Source organism: Mesoplodon bidens, assembly GCF_964165515.1.
Source record: "Mesoplodon bidens genome assembly, chromosome: 3".
Classification (NCBI taxonomy): Eukaryota; Metazoa; Chordata; class Mammalia; order Artiodactyla; family Ziphiidae; genus Mesoplodon; species Mesoplodon bidens.
The window spans coordinates 61,441,770-61,456,217 of record NC_138178.1 but is presented as its reverse complement, the minus strand read 5'-3'; the positions used below and the strand labels follow the sequence as shown (position 1 = coordinate 61,456,217).

The window sequence follows — 14,448 nt, the reverse complement described above, 5'->3', positions numbered from 1 at the left end:
CTTTCTTAATCTAAGTCCCTATTTTTCAGGCCTCCTCCTTCACTGTATTTTATTTTAATTGGGGTAAAACAGACATAACATAATCTTTACTATCTTTACCATTTTTAAGAGTACAGTTCAATACTGTTAGCAATACTCACATTGCTGTGCAACCTCCAGAACTTTTTCATCTTACAAAACTCAAAGTCTGTACCCATTAACCAACAACTCTCCATTTCTCCCTCCCTCCAGCCCCTGGCAACCGTCTTTTTGTGACTGGCTTGTATCACTTAGCATAATGTCCTCAAGTTTCATCCACGTTGCAGCATGTGTCAGAATCTCCTTCCTTTTTTTTTTTTTAACATCTTTATTGGAGTATAATTGCTTTACAATGGTGTGTTAGTTTCTGCTTTACAACAAAGTGAATCAGCTATACATATACATATATCCTCATATCCCCTCCCTCTTGCATCTCCCTCCCACCCTCCCTATCCCACCCCTCTAGGTGGTCACAAAGCACCGAGCTGATCTCCCTGTGCTATGTGGCTGCTTCCCACTAGCTATCTATTTTACATTTGGTAGTGTATATATGTCCATGCCTCTCTCTCACTTCATCCCAGCTTGCCCTTCCCCCTCCCCGTGTTCTCAAGTCCATTCTCTACGTCTGCGTCTTTATCCCTGTCCTACCCCTAGGTTCTTCAGAACTTTTTTTTTTTTTTTAGATTTCTCCTTCCTTTTAAAAGCCGAATGATATTCCATTGTACATATATACCATATTTTGTTTATCCATTCATTGGTTGATAGACATTTAGGTTGCTTCTACCTTTTGACTATTGTGGATAATACTAAGGTGAACATGAGTGTACAAATATCTCTTTGAGACTCTGCTTTCAATTCTTTTGGATATATACCCAGAACTGGTATCGCTGGATAATATGTTAATTCTATTTTTAATTTTTTGAGGAACCGCCGTACTGTTTTCCATAGCGGCTTGTACCATTCTACATTAGTGCACATACATACATAATTTCTCCTCATCCTTGCCAACATTTATTTCCCCCCCCCTTTTTTTAAATAGCAGTCATCCTAATGGGTGTCACTTGATATCTCGTAGTTCTGATTTGCACTTTCTTAATTATTCGTGATTTTGAGCATCTTTTCATATATTTGTTGGTCATTGTATATCTTCTTTGGAGAACTATTCAGATCTTTTGCTCATTTTTAAAAATTGAATTATTTTTGTTGTTGTTGAGTCATAGGAGCTCTTTATATATTCTGGATATTAAATTTTTATCAGATATATGGTTTGCAAATATTTTCTCCCATTCTGTATGTTGCCTTTTCACTCTGGTTGTGTCCTTTGATGCACAGTAGTTTTAAAATTTGATGTAGTCCAAAATTTCTATTCTTACTTTTGTTGCCTGTGCTTTTGGTGTCATATCCAAGGAATCACTGCTAAATGCAAGGTCATGAAGTTTTCCCCGTTTCTTCTAGGAGTTTTATAGTTTTAGCATTTATGTTTATCTTTGATCCATTTTCATTTAATTTTTGTATACAGTACAATGTAAGGGTCCAACTTCATTCTTTTGTATGTAGATGTCCAGCTTTCTTAGCAACATTTGTTTAAAAGACTGGCACTGTTGTCGAAAATCATTTGACCATATATGTGAGGGCTTATTTCTGGCCTTTCTATTCTACTCCATTGGCCTAAATGTCTCTCTTTACACCAGTACCACACTTTGATTACTGTAGCTTTGTAGTAAGTTTTGAAGTCAGATAGACTGAGACCTCCAAAATTCTTTTTCTCCCCAAGATTATTTGGCTATTCAGGATCTCTTGAGATCCCGTATGAATTTTAGGATCGATTTTTCTGTTTCTTAAGAAAATGCCACTGAAATTTTGATAGGTATTGCATTAAATCTGTAGATTGCTTTGGGTAGTACTGACATCTAACAACATTAAGCCTTTCAATTCATGAACATAGGATGTCTTCCATTTATTTGCGTCTTCTTCAGTTTTCTTCAGCAATATTTTGTAGTTTTCAGGATACAAGTCTTTTGCAGCCTTGTTTAAATTTATTCCTAAGTATTTTATTCTTTTTGATGCTATGTGGAATAGTTTTCTTAATTTCATTTTTAGATTGTTCATTGCTAGTCTGTAGAAACACAACTGATTTTCTTGTTGATTTTTAAAAATTTATTTATTTATTTATTTATTTATTTATGGCTGCATTGGGTCTCTGTTGCTGTGTGTGGACTTTCTCTAGTTGCAGTGAGAGGGGGCTACTCTTTGTTATGGTGCGTGGGCTTCTCATTACAGTGGCTTCTCTTGCTGCGGAGCACGGCTCTAGGCCCGCGGGCTTCAGTAGTTCTGGCATGCGGGCTCAGTAGTTGTGGCTCGCGGGCTCTAGAGTACAGGCTCAGTAGTTTTGGCGCACGGGCTTAGCTGCTCCATGGCATGTGGGATCTTCCCAGACCAGGGCTTGAACCCATGGCGGATTCCTTTTTTTAAAAAATAAATTTATTTATTTATTTATTTATTTAATTTTTGGCTGCATTGGGTCTTCGTTGCTGCATGCAGGCTTTTCTAGTTGCTGCGAGTGGGGGCTACTCTTTGTTGTGGTGCGCAGGCTTCTCATTGCGGTGGCTTCTCTTGTTGAGGAGCATGGGCTCTACATGCACGAACTTCAGCAGTTGTGGCTCGTGAGCTCTAGAGTGCAAGCTCAGTAGTTGTGGCACACAGGCTTAGTTGCTCTGCGGCATGTGGAATCTTCCCGGGCCAGAGCTCGAACCTGTGTCCCCTGCATTGGCAGGTGGATTCTTAACCACTGTGCCACCAGGGAAGTCCAGCAGGCGGATTCTTAACCACTGCTCCACCAGGGAAGTCCCAGTTGATTTTTTTAATAGGAGAACTTTGCTGAATTTCTTTCTTAGTTCTAATAGTTTTCTTTTGGAATTAAAGCCCTCCTTGATACTCATCAGATCTGATAAGGAGACTTTGTTTCCCCTGGATATTTCCTTCACTCATTTCCTAGTCTTCCTTGGCTCCTTATGCTGCAATCATCACTGAGAACGTCAGAGTATCAAATGCTGCCATCAATAGGATCTCCTGGGTTGGTATTTGGATGGAAAGGTGGACTGGTAATTTTAGGATGTGTCTGATGGTTGGTACCCCAATGCTGATTTCTTGTCCCTGCAGTGTTTCTACAATCATGATATCCCACCAACATGGAAGTGAGTGGTTGTGGGGGGCTTAGAAGCCAGAAACTTGGGACTCCTTTGGGACAACTTGGGCAGAGCCTTCTTTCTAGAACAGCATCTTGATACCTTTCCTGAGGAAGATGGAGTGGACTGACTCTGACTCTGGGCTTCCAACCCCATCATTTCCTACATTAGAATCCCTGTATGACCAGCTGCGCAAGACAGCTATATGGAGATGAACCTCTAGGGTCCAAACAACTTGGTTTGGGTTCAAAAAAGCATTTGGTAGAAGAGCAAGGAGTACACATAGGTGGCCATGATGAAAATGCAGTTACACCATTCAACTGTGTGTCTTTCCAACTATGTCTCAACTCCACACTGATGCTATCTTCCAATTCCATCCACTCCAGGAAAGTTGAGCCTCCCAGTTTGAATTTCCATCTTTCTAGGGACCCACCCACCACTCATGGAATGATTTTATTCAGACATTTCCAACCTACCTCTTACAGAATCCTCTTTCTACCAAACTGGTATAGTTTGACCTAGAGGATATTGCATTTTCTGGGCTAAATCCCATCATCTCCATCTCTCTGGGAGCATGCATCAGCCCTCAAAATCTTCAGGGCTGTGGATTTGCGGGCTACTCTCAAGAGTCTAGCCTGTAATTCTCTTTGACCAGGTCTCTTAAGAAATTTATCCCACCATTTCAGGATCATCTGATGCTTATATTCACTGTGACCCAGATCATCCTCCTGTCAAACACCATCAAGGTCCCTGTAAAGTGGCAAAGAGGACACCAGGATTCAAGGTGATATCTGTGAAGTGGGCAGCATAGAGATTAGCCCATAGCCCAACCTCATTTCAATTTCAAATTCTGTACAGCCCAGTAGTCTAGAACCATAGAGTCCGTGCCCTATCATGGAAAAGGAAATTCTTAATTTGGGAGACTCTCACTGGAACAGAAGGATCAGAGATTTCATGGTCTGTGATATGAGCTGTGACTGACCATCATCAGAAAAGAGCAGAAAGAGGCAGAGCAGGTGAAGGATCGGACCACTGTTCACACAAACCTCTTTTCTGTCCTGGGGGCTCCAGCTCAGCCATGACCTCTCTCTTCCTACCTAGGGCTACCTGGATGCTGTTCCATGTGGCATGACAGCTTACCTAGGTGCTGTCATCATCTTGCAGACCCTACCCAATGTCACAGCTGCACTATAAATTAGGGCATCATGAAGCCCTGAGACTCTGGAGACCCTAGGATCTTCTCCAGCCCCTCCTGGGCCTCTTTTAGACACATGGGCATAATTTAGTTTCATAGCTCAGAACAATAACAATCTCAGAGAGTTTGATTCCCTGACCAAATAGGGCCTGTCTTCCAATGTCAAGGTAAAGCCACCATCAGATTAGTCAAGAGAATCATGAAAGATCTTTCCTGACTTCTCAGGTTCCTGAAGAGAATGATCTCAGATCCCTCTTCATACACCATGTGGAATTCTATTTTCTATCTTTTAGGTCAGTGGTTTACAAAGGACTTTCCTTGGAGCCCCCTCTAGGGAGTACCAGGGGAAGATGAAGCAAGAGGAACTCCAGCCTTCCTCCTACTTTTCTGGCTTTTCCAAGCAGTTCTACTTTTCTCTTACATTTTGAGCGTCATCCTAATATTTTTGTTAGAGCAATGGATTTCACAGCTGTTTTAAAAGGTTAGGAAACCAGTGATCCATTCCAAGGGCACTATTCTGTGGCTAACCCTGCCAGGAGTGAAGTATACCCACTGGTTTGTACTCTCACCACAGAAGGTTGGTACCTCTACTGGAATTCTGGCCACAAGTACATTATCTATCCTTTCCCCGTCAGGATTTCTGGGCAGTAATCCTCTGGACAGAGGGCAGGATTCTGCTGAAACACACTCTGTCTGTCCCATATAAGCCACAGCCCCTGCCCTCCATACAGACACAGCATTAACAGGCAGGCGACAGATACCAAGGTACCCAGGGCAGCCTAGGCTGAATTCCACACCATCCAGGTGAAATATGGACACACACACATAGCCTTGTTGGAGATTACCTCCACTGCTAATTTCGGCCAGTCTGTTCTTCCTTTTCACTGTCACCCAGGCTTCAGTCTATGACCTTCACCAGCCTTGTTTCCTTTGCACTCAGGATCCAAGGACCCCCATCAGCCTGGCCAAGCTTGTCAAAGAGTGAAGGAGTTTGGGATGGGTTTTCTTGGGCTTCAGGATCTCAGAGGTGAAGCCTGAAGCCAGATTCCCACCCACTCTTTCTCTCCCAACTTGTATTACGCTGATGAAGCCCCATCTCAAAATCAGAGACTTACCTTGGTGCAGATGAGAGGGGCTTTGACAGCAGGACCTGTGGGCTGGGCTCCTCTACCACACACTCCTGGATAGTGCTCCTGAGGCCCGACTTGCTGGATGTGCAGCTAAACCCTGGTTTCCAGCCCCAGCTCTCCAGCTTTCTCCAAGGTCACAGGGCCCAGCTTATGGCCCCTTTCTGGGCATCTCTACCATTCCCATAGGAAGGGTGGACACAGGGAAGGATCCTCAGGTGGCCATCCAGCTCTATAGGCAGAACTTGTTCTCCCATAGCATGAACACCTGGGGAGAGATCAAGGCAGGAAGACAGGGGAAGTCAGAGAGGAGGCAGCAGGGCTCAGTGAGGGCCCTGGAAGCTCAGTGAAGGAATAAGGGAGGTAAGGAAAGGGGTCATGAGTTCAGTAAACTTAGTGGGCAAGATGCCAGTGTCGGAGGATCGGGAACCCAAGCGTCCTGTTCTCTTTAGGCCTTTGGGAGGGGCACACAGGTTGAGTTGGGTGCTGGAGTTGGGGATTCATCATTCCAGTGCTCATGGTCTGGGGTTGAGGCAGTGCAATGAGACAACTGCTTTCTGTGCTGTTTTTTTTTTGACCCAGAATCCTGGACTCTAGCCACTGCCATCAGGCTTATCAGGAGGGTGTACTTATCTTCTCCAGACCCAGTATGAATACAAGGACTCCCCTCCCTTAATAGGGCTGAAATGGTCCAAAATAGCATTTCCCAGACTCTAAGAACAGAAAGGTCAAACATATAAAATGATGCATGTAGGGCTCTATCCAACCAAAAATATGGACTGAATCACTTCCCACAAGAGCAACAATGAGTTCCAGGACCAGGTTTTCCTGATGGAAATCTGGAGTTTCTTTCCTCCAGATCTGTCTGTAGGTCATCCTGCCCCTCAAAGAAACCCAATCTTGTGGCCCCAAGTGAGTAGGGCCTGTTCACTCACCTCTTCCCAGAGCTAGGCCGTGGTTAACTACCTTCCTAGGCTCCTCCTGTTACTCTGGGGAGTCCAAGAGGTCTTAGGGTTCCCAGGTGACTCCTGGATTTGTCCCCAGAGGACCGAAAACTGTTTGTGGGTATGCTGGGCAAGCAGCAGGGTGAGGAGGACGTCAGACGCCTGTTCCAGCCCTTTGGCCACATCGAGGAGTGCACTGTCTTGCGGAGCCCCGATGGCACCAGTAAAGGTGACTTGAGCTGACCCCTGGATTTCCTGATGACCCCGCCTCACTCCGGACCACATGACCCTTTGGCCTCTGTGACCTGAGCCACCTCTATCCTGCCCCAGGCTGTGCCTTTGTGAAGTTCGGGAGTCAAGGGGAAGCTCAGGCGGCCATCCAGAGTCTGCACGGCAGCCGGACCATGGCGGTGAGGGCGGGCGCTGGGGCCCAGGGTGAAGCCAGGGGTCTGGGGACTGGCTCCTCCTCCCCACATGCCGGGGAAAGGGCCTGAGGAGCAAGGCCCTCGGCCCAGGGCCGGGGCTGAGGTCTAGACCCGTCCTTGCAGCCTCCCCTGCCTTACCCAGGGCGCCTCGTCCAGCCTCGTGGTCAAGCTGGCGGACACGGACCGCGAGCGCGCGCTGAGGCGGATGCAGCAGATGGCGGGCCAGCTGGGTGCCTTGCAGCCGGCGCCGCTGCCGCTGGGGGCCTGCGGAGCCTACACCACCGCTGTAAGTGCCTGGCCCGGCGGGCGCGGGCGGGCAGCGGGTGAGCCAGGCGTGGGGTGGGGCGCCGGGGCAGATGCCCGCTGCTGGGCCCTCCACACCCGCCCTTCTTCCCTCCCAAAGATCCTGCAGCACCAGGCGGCGCTACTGGCGGCAGCGCAGGGCCCGGGCCTCGGCCCGGTGGCCGCAGTGGCGGCACAGATGCAGCACGTGGCGGCCTTCAGCCTGGTAGCCGCGCCGCTCTTGCCAGCTGCAGGTACTGCGCGCGGGGGGCGGGGCCCGCGGCGGGAGCGGGGCGGGGCGGGGCTGCGGCCTGACTCTCCCACCTCCTCGCCACCTGCAGCCAACTCCCCGCAGGGCGGCGGCCCCAGCACGCTTCCGGGTCTCCCGGCGCCCATCGGGGTCAATGGATTCGGCCCCCTGACCCCCCAGACCAACGGGCAACCTGGCTCGGACAGTCTCTACAATAACGGGCTCTCTCCTTACCCAGGTGGGCCCCCCCACCCGCTCCGCCCAAATGTCCCCCAAAATGGAGTGGGGAGCGGGGGTCTGGGGGGGGGCGGGTGGCAGGGCCTGGCCTCCTTGAGAAGGGACTCCTTCTCCTTCCCTGCCGCCTCTCACAGCCTCCCTCCACACTCCCTGCGTTCTCACCTTACCCTGCCCGCCCGCCAGCCCACCTTCACTGTGGGCCTTGGGCCCCTCTCTCCCCAGCCCAGAGTCCCGGCGTGGCTGACCCCCTGCAGCAGGCCTACGCTGGGATGCACCACTACGCAGGTTTCACTTGGCGCTACGCGGCCTGGGGGGTTTGAAGGGCCCCTGAAAGTAATAGGGAGATTTGGGGGGGGGGGTTAGGCTCTGTGCTGAGGAGTCCGACCCTCCTTTCGCCCACCCTTGGACCCAGAACGACCTTTCTAGGGGTGAGGGTTACTGTGCCCTGGCTGAGTTGGTCAAAGGTGGCCAGGCAGATGGGGCCCTGATTGGGGGTGGCTCCTGGGGGTCACTGCCCACTCCCACCTCTGTCTCCAGCAGCCTATCCGTCGGCCTATGCCCCAGTGAGCACAACTTTTCCCCAGCAGCCTTCAGGCCTGCCCCAGCAGCAAAGAGAAGGTGAGGGACAGGGGTCTGGAGATCAGGGCCTGGTGGGGCTGGACTCAGGATTCCTCCCCTGAACCAGCCTGCTCCTGTTCCTGCAGGCCCCGAAGGCTGTAACCTCTTCATCTATCACCTGCCTCAGGAGTTTGGTGATGCAGAACTCATCCAGACATTCCTGCCCTTTGGAGCCGTTGTCTCTGCCAAAGTCTTTGTGGATCGAGCCACCAACCAGAGCAAGTGTTTCGGTGAGCTGAGCCCCATCCCTAGGCCTCTCCCACTCCCAACTTCGAGATTCCTTACAGACCCTAAGACTGTACCTCCGGAAGTCAATGATTCCTAGAAACTGAGTGTATAGCGCTCAGCAGGGTCACAGACCAGTGATGAGGCTAAGCCCAGACCAGGAACAAGTCTATTTCAGGTTCACCTGGGAAGGTCAGGTGTCTGGTAGATCTTCAACCAGGTTAAGCTTTAGAGTCTAGCCAGGGCAGGTGGAGTCTGGGTCTGGGACCAGAGATCCCCTCCAACTGCAATTCAGAGGACCAGAATGGGGGCTGTGGAGAGAGTTTTCCCACACCAGGGAAAGACAGGGAAACACCCCACCAACACACTACCTGCCTCCCCAATACACACACTCAGAATTACCTCCTGTCCTTCCAAGAATCACACGTTTAGGAAACTCAGGCCACTTGCCTGTGTAAGTACGAGCATGTGTCCGTGTGTGTGCACACGTGCAAACACTGGAGGGTGGAGGAGTACTGATTGATGGAACTGGCCTGAGGGGGCAAGGAGAAGGGGCTGGTCATAGAGAAAGGAGGCCCTGCCACGTAGAGTTCCCAGCTAACCTCTCTGCACACACCCTCCAGGGTTTGTTAGCTTTGACAATCCAACCAGTGCCCAGACAGCTATTCAGGCCATGAATGGCTTTCAGATTGGCATGAAGAGGCTCAAGGTCCAGCTAAAGAGGCCCAAGGATGCCAACCGGCCTTACTGATCTACTCTCACTGACCAGCTACAGAAAGGTGAGTCCTTAGTGGACCCCTGGCAGATGGGGCCTGAGTGATGGAGGCGCTCTCAGCTTTGATATTCCTTTTGGGATGCTGGGGGCACCAACCTCTGAAAAAGTCTGGGAGAGAAGAGCCAGGAGTTAGGAGGAATCCTCAGTCTGAGGCTGTGTTTTTCCTTCAATCTAAGGACTGAGATAAATTAGACAACATTCCTGCCCCCACAGTCTGGGAGAGACAATTACAGTAAGATCCAACCAGTTTGTTCCACTCCAGAGATAGCCACAGGGGACCATAGTAGAGAATTCCTGTGTGGGGAGGGCAGGGGGGTGGAGAACGAGACTAGAAAAGTAGGTTTGTGCTAGCTTGTGAAGGGTCTTAAAGGCCATGAGTTTGGACTTTATCCTGAAGATGGTAGAGGACCACTGAGGAGTTTAAGCAAAGAAGGGACAGGATGTAAGGGCTGGGATAATGGCAGTGAATATGGAGATGAGGAGAGAAGCAAATACACTGAAGATGCAGGATCTACAGGGCGTGGTGGTGATGGGGAGGGCTATGACAAGCTCTCAGGTTTCTGGCAGGGCCGGCTGCCTGCGACTTTTAGAGATTGCTGTCTCAGAAGATCCACAGGACCCTGCCTCACTTGAACTACCCCCAGGGAGCCCTCTGGAGCGGGGGCTGGGCTGAGGTCATCTGCCCAGGACCCAGGGTCTGGCTTCAATGGAAGCCTGAGGTCCAGCCACTCACCTGAGCCTGAGGTCCAGCCACTCACCTGTCACGGATAGGGCAAGCTGCTCTTCTTGTCTTGCCCTCCAGAGTGATTTTTTCCTTTTTTTCCCTTTCTCTCTCCTTATCAATTAATACCCAACATTTGGAAACTGAAGAGTGAGAAGAAAGGAAAAGAAAAGCACAGAAATGCTTGAGCAGCCCTTCCTGAAGGAGCAGCCACAGATGGAGGTGGACCCAAGGCCAGTGCCTGGGCTCAAGCCACTTTAAGGATTGTTTTCACCAAGTGGGTTGTTCTGTGCCTGTGATGTAGAGCTCAGGCTGGCAAGGCAGCTGGGGCTGGCTGAGGAGTGACTGTCTAGGGGAACCAGCAGAGGGCCTTGGGGGGTGCCAAGGGCTTCTCCACGAAGGAAGCCCAGATTTACTTCTTTCAAAATCATATCATTCCTTAGAGTTTAGGGACCAAAGGACTATTGCTTTTTAAAGAATTATAGAATTATATATATATATATATATACACATATATATATATATAAATTAAAACAAAGAAACAAAAAAATCACAAGAGAAACAAAAAGGACAGTATAGAGTCTAATAAGAGCTGCCTTTAAATATCCCTAGGAGGCAGGGTGAAGGAGACCCTTGAAGCCTAGGCAGAGGAAGGCTGTGGAAAGATTGTTCTGTGTCTCATTCCCTCTTAACACCCCCCACCTCCACCCCACCACCTTTTAAAAATAATGAAGGACTTGAGGTCTGGGCTTATATGCAGGTAACAAGAGAGTTATTGAAGCAGTGAACCCACAATCCCCAAACTCAGAGAGCATCCATGAAGAGGCCTCAAGGAGGAGCTCTGGCCTGCCCTGCTCTTTGCCACCCCGAAAAACCCCTTAAGCCAGCAGGGGTGGGAACCTGCCTTTCCTTCTTGACAGTCTTTTCCGCGGAACCACTGCTTCCTCAGGCAGGAAGAAAGGGAGTTTGGACTGCCCCAGCCTTTCCCTTCCCCATCCAGTTAGACAGAGGCCCTGCCTTTGGCTGAGCCGAGACACCTCCTGTTTCCCCTCACCTTGAGCCAGCCCCAGTGTCCCCTTGCTCCAGACCACCTTCTGTCTCTAAGTCTAAGTTTGCCCACCGGTAAAGTAGATTCAGGATATATGTAGAGGGCTGTGACAACAGACTTGGAAGGTTCGCTACTGTATATACTGCCATTGAGAAGGGGATAATTTTCAATATGTAGAAGCTTCAGAATTTAGAGGTCCCTCTTTACCCAGGACCTGGGAGGGAAGTAGATGTTTTGCCAAAATACTTCATCATTCCTTTAAAAACTACATCTTTCCTATGCAAGCGTGTCTCAATGTGCTTATCCAAGGTGCTTCTAGATGGTGAGCAGTGTTCAGCTTAGAAGTGGTGTGTGCTCTGTCTGTCTGTCTTTGTCTGTCTGTTGTATACAGTGGGTGCCATATAAAGCTGATCAATGGTGGTGCTTCCTGCCTGCTTCTGTGAGATGGGCAAAAGATTCAGCTTAGAGCACCGTGACTCACTTGCCTTGGTCAGCCTTTCCTGGGCCTGCAGGGCCTTGCACATAACTTTTCCTAGGAGGATAATTTTCCCTCTACCCCACAGACCTGGATCAAACTAGTCTGGGGCCCCAGCTGTGTGGTGGGCACTCTGGTCCCTAGATGTTGCTGAGACTGGAGGCCTCTGATCTGATATCACATCAGACAATAAAGCATGTGGGGGCGGGGGCGGCGGGTTCCTCCTTAATAAGAGTTTCTAAGAAAATTTGTTCCCACCTGTTCCTCTGTCTTTGACTCGTTTTTGGAGGGAATGGGATGAAAAATAACATTGCCAGGTAAGGTGCGGTAGTGCACAGGGCTGACATGTAGACTGACCACCCTGGACACAGATGGGAATGTTAGCACCTGCACATTCAAACAGCTGTTCACATGGAGGCATAGAGACCCCTCACTGCTAGGTGCTGAGCACTTAGGGGGAAGGACAGTCGGATAGTGTAGTTATAATGGAGGGCCCCAGAGAGTCTGTGATAGCAAGAAGAGTACCTAATTCAGACTTGACTGGTAAGGCAGGTCAGAGAAAGGTTTACTGAAGAAGATGAAGGAGGGGAAGGGTCTTCGAGAATGAACTGGCACATTTGCACAAAGCCATTTGTACAGCCGCATCATGCTGATAAATTATTAACAAGAAATCATAATGATAACCATTTATTCAGTGCCAATTATGGGGCAGACAGTGGGCACCAAGATAAGACCCTTTCCCATTTCTAACTCTGCCCTGACCCTTAACTCATCAAGTCACGTCAAGACACAAGCCAAAATGGCATTTGAAGTATCTTGTTTCATGGTTAGGGGCTGGCAGACCATGTATAAATGCTACAGAGGTTGGCAGGATCTAGATAAGGGGTCGGCAAACTATGGCCTGTGGGCAAGTCTGGCCTACAGCCTGCTTTTGTATGGCCTACAAATAATAATGTTTTTTTTACATTTTTAAAGGGCTGTAAAGATAAAACAAAAAAGAATATGAGACAGAGACCATATGTGGCCCACAAAGCCTAAAAGATTTATCTGGTCCTTTAGATAAAAAGTTTGCTGATCCCTATAAGCTCATGGAAGACGTGTATAATGTCTAATGAGTTTAAGCAACAATGGTGTTTGTGTCTCTGTTGTGTGTGCATGTGTTAGTCCAAATCCTTTCAGCTGCAAGTGTCAAAAACCCAACTCAAACATGTTGAAGCCAATAGGAAATTAGTTGGCTTACATAATTGATAAATCAAAGGATGTGTCTACCTTTAGGCATGGCTTGATCTGGGGGTTCAAATGATGATGTCTCCATCTCTGGGCTCTGCTTCTATTTGGTGGCCTCACTAGTTCCAACTCTAAAGACCTTGGGAGGACTTTGGCCAGAATGGACATGTGGCTACCTCTAGGGTGGAAGAGTAGGCCACCGTAATTGACAACTTCACAAGGACTGTGTGGAGGGGAGAGCTGGGTCTTCAAAAGAAGGGATGATGGGCAGGTAAGCAATTTGCATCCACAGTATTCCTTCCCTTTATTGTTCACCTTCCACCTATACTTTTCTTGACAAGCATACACTTTCAAAAATGTGCCTGCCTAACAATGCAGTGTTCCCAGGCCCAACAAAAAACACAGTCACCCACTTCTGAATAGGAGACAAAACAGAATCATGCCCAGTTGCTTTATTGAGCCCTCAGTCCAGAGTCCCTTTGTGATGTGCAATTCTTGACAGGTCTGGATATACCTTCTTGTGATTTTGCAATCTCTGGCTTAAAGATAAATTTAGCTACCCCTACATAACCAATATGGAGAGAAATAGGGTAACCATTTAAAAAAAAACAAAAAAAAAACCCTTCCAGTTGGAATAGGGGAGAAGAGAAAACAATGGTCACTAATCTATAGCATATAACACATCCTTCTGGACAGTGGAGCAAGTTTCTTCGTCAACAAAACTGATCGCTCTTGGTCCTTTCCACTGGGAAATATCTCCCTCCTTTATGGACAGCCCTGAGAAGATACCTCTTCTGGAATTGAATCATCCACCCTCCCTTTAGACATGGGTTTGGACCCAAAGATTGCCTTAGAGATTATGCCTTCCCAGATCCCCGATTGCCTGGTGAGGATTCTCTGGACAATTCCTTACAAACCAAATGATTTGATTCCTGGGCTCTCTGTGAGCTAGTAACCATCGTCAAGAATCTTGCTGAGTTCTTGTCCTTGAGTCTGGATCTGGCCCTTGTGGTTTCTGTCTCTTAGCAACAGGTCACACTTGGCCCATTCCCCTCCCCTCAGCTTCATGGTTTCCACAATATCCTGTCTGTGATAATAAGTCAAACTTAATCTGCTCAGTGCCCTCAGAGAGAGATTACCTATATAACACTTGGCTGGCTCACACTCCAGTGACCCTGACTAGATAGTCAAAATCCCTAAGTGGTACTGGCCCCTAGGTCTCAGATCCAAGGCAATGCTTAGGACAGGAGTGAGGCAACCACACAAGCACTTATTCTGGACAATCTGCAGCTTGCTCCACTCCTCGCCCTCTGGCTATGGTCCATTATTACACTAAGGCCACATCACCAAAGCACTCCTGAGAAGAGTCTGTCAGTGGACGTTGAATTGGGGGGGGCCCTCTGAGAACTTGTTTAACTTGGGGACTGTGGGCAGAGTCTTCAGCCTTCAGGAGGGCCCCCGGAATTTCCCTCTGTCTCTCTGGATGCAACCTGGGTGTCTTGGATACAGAGAGAGAAGACCTTTGGTCTGAGATGGGACTGACAACCTCTGACCTCATAGCAGCTCTGGATCTACTGTGTGCTCTGACCAGACCTGGGGTCTCACCACTGCCTCAGTGGAACAGAACATGCATGTAATACCCTCCAGAAGAGGGTACTAAGGTCAGGGAGGTCACAGAATCTCTCTTTATCTTTTC

The 14,448-nt window shown here is 48.7% G+C and overlaps 2 protein-coding genes across 2 annotated transcripts in view; one reads left to right on the top strand and one right to left on the bottom strand.

Annotated features, from left to right (window-relative positions):
- CELF6 (CUGBP Elav-like family member 6) overlaps nt 1-10,262 on the top strand; it is a 30,296-nt gene extending 20,034 nt beyond the window's left edge. The window contains exons 4-13 of the mRNA XM_081228022.1: nt 6,570-6,698; nt 6,800-6,879; nt 7,037-7,180; nt 7,298-7,430; nt 7,518-7,664; nt 7,886-7,948; nt 8,201-8,281; nt 8,368-8,511; nt 9,130-9,285; nt 10,152-10,262. Of these exons, the coding sequence (XP_081084148.1) occupies nt 6,570-6,698; nt 6,800-6,879; nt 7,037-7,180; nt 7,298-7,430; nt 7,518-7,664; nt 7,886-7,948; nt 8,201-8,281; nt 8,368-8,511; nt 9,130-9,257 (1,049 nt within the window). The 3' untranslated portion in view covers nt 9,258-9,285; nt 10,152-10,262. The remainder of the gene's footprint in view (nt 1-6,569; nt 6,699-6,799; nt 6,880-7,036; nt 7,181-7,297; nt 7,431-7,517; nt 7,665-7,885; nt 7,949-8,200; nt 8,282-8,367; nt 8,512-9,129; nt 9,286-10,151) is intronic.
- BBS4 (Bardet-Biedl syndrome 4) overlaps nt 1-14,448 on the bottom strand; it is a 426,848-nt gene that overhangs the window by 325,197 nt on the left and 87,203 nt on the right. The gene's annotated exons all lie outside the window — the stretch shown is intronic.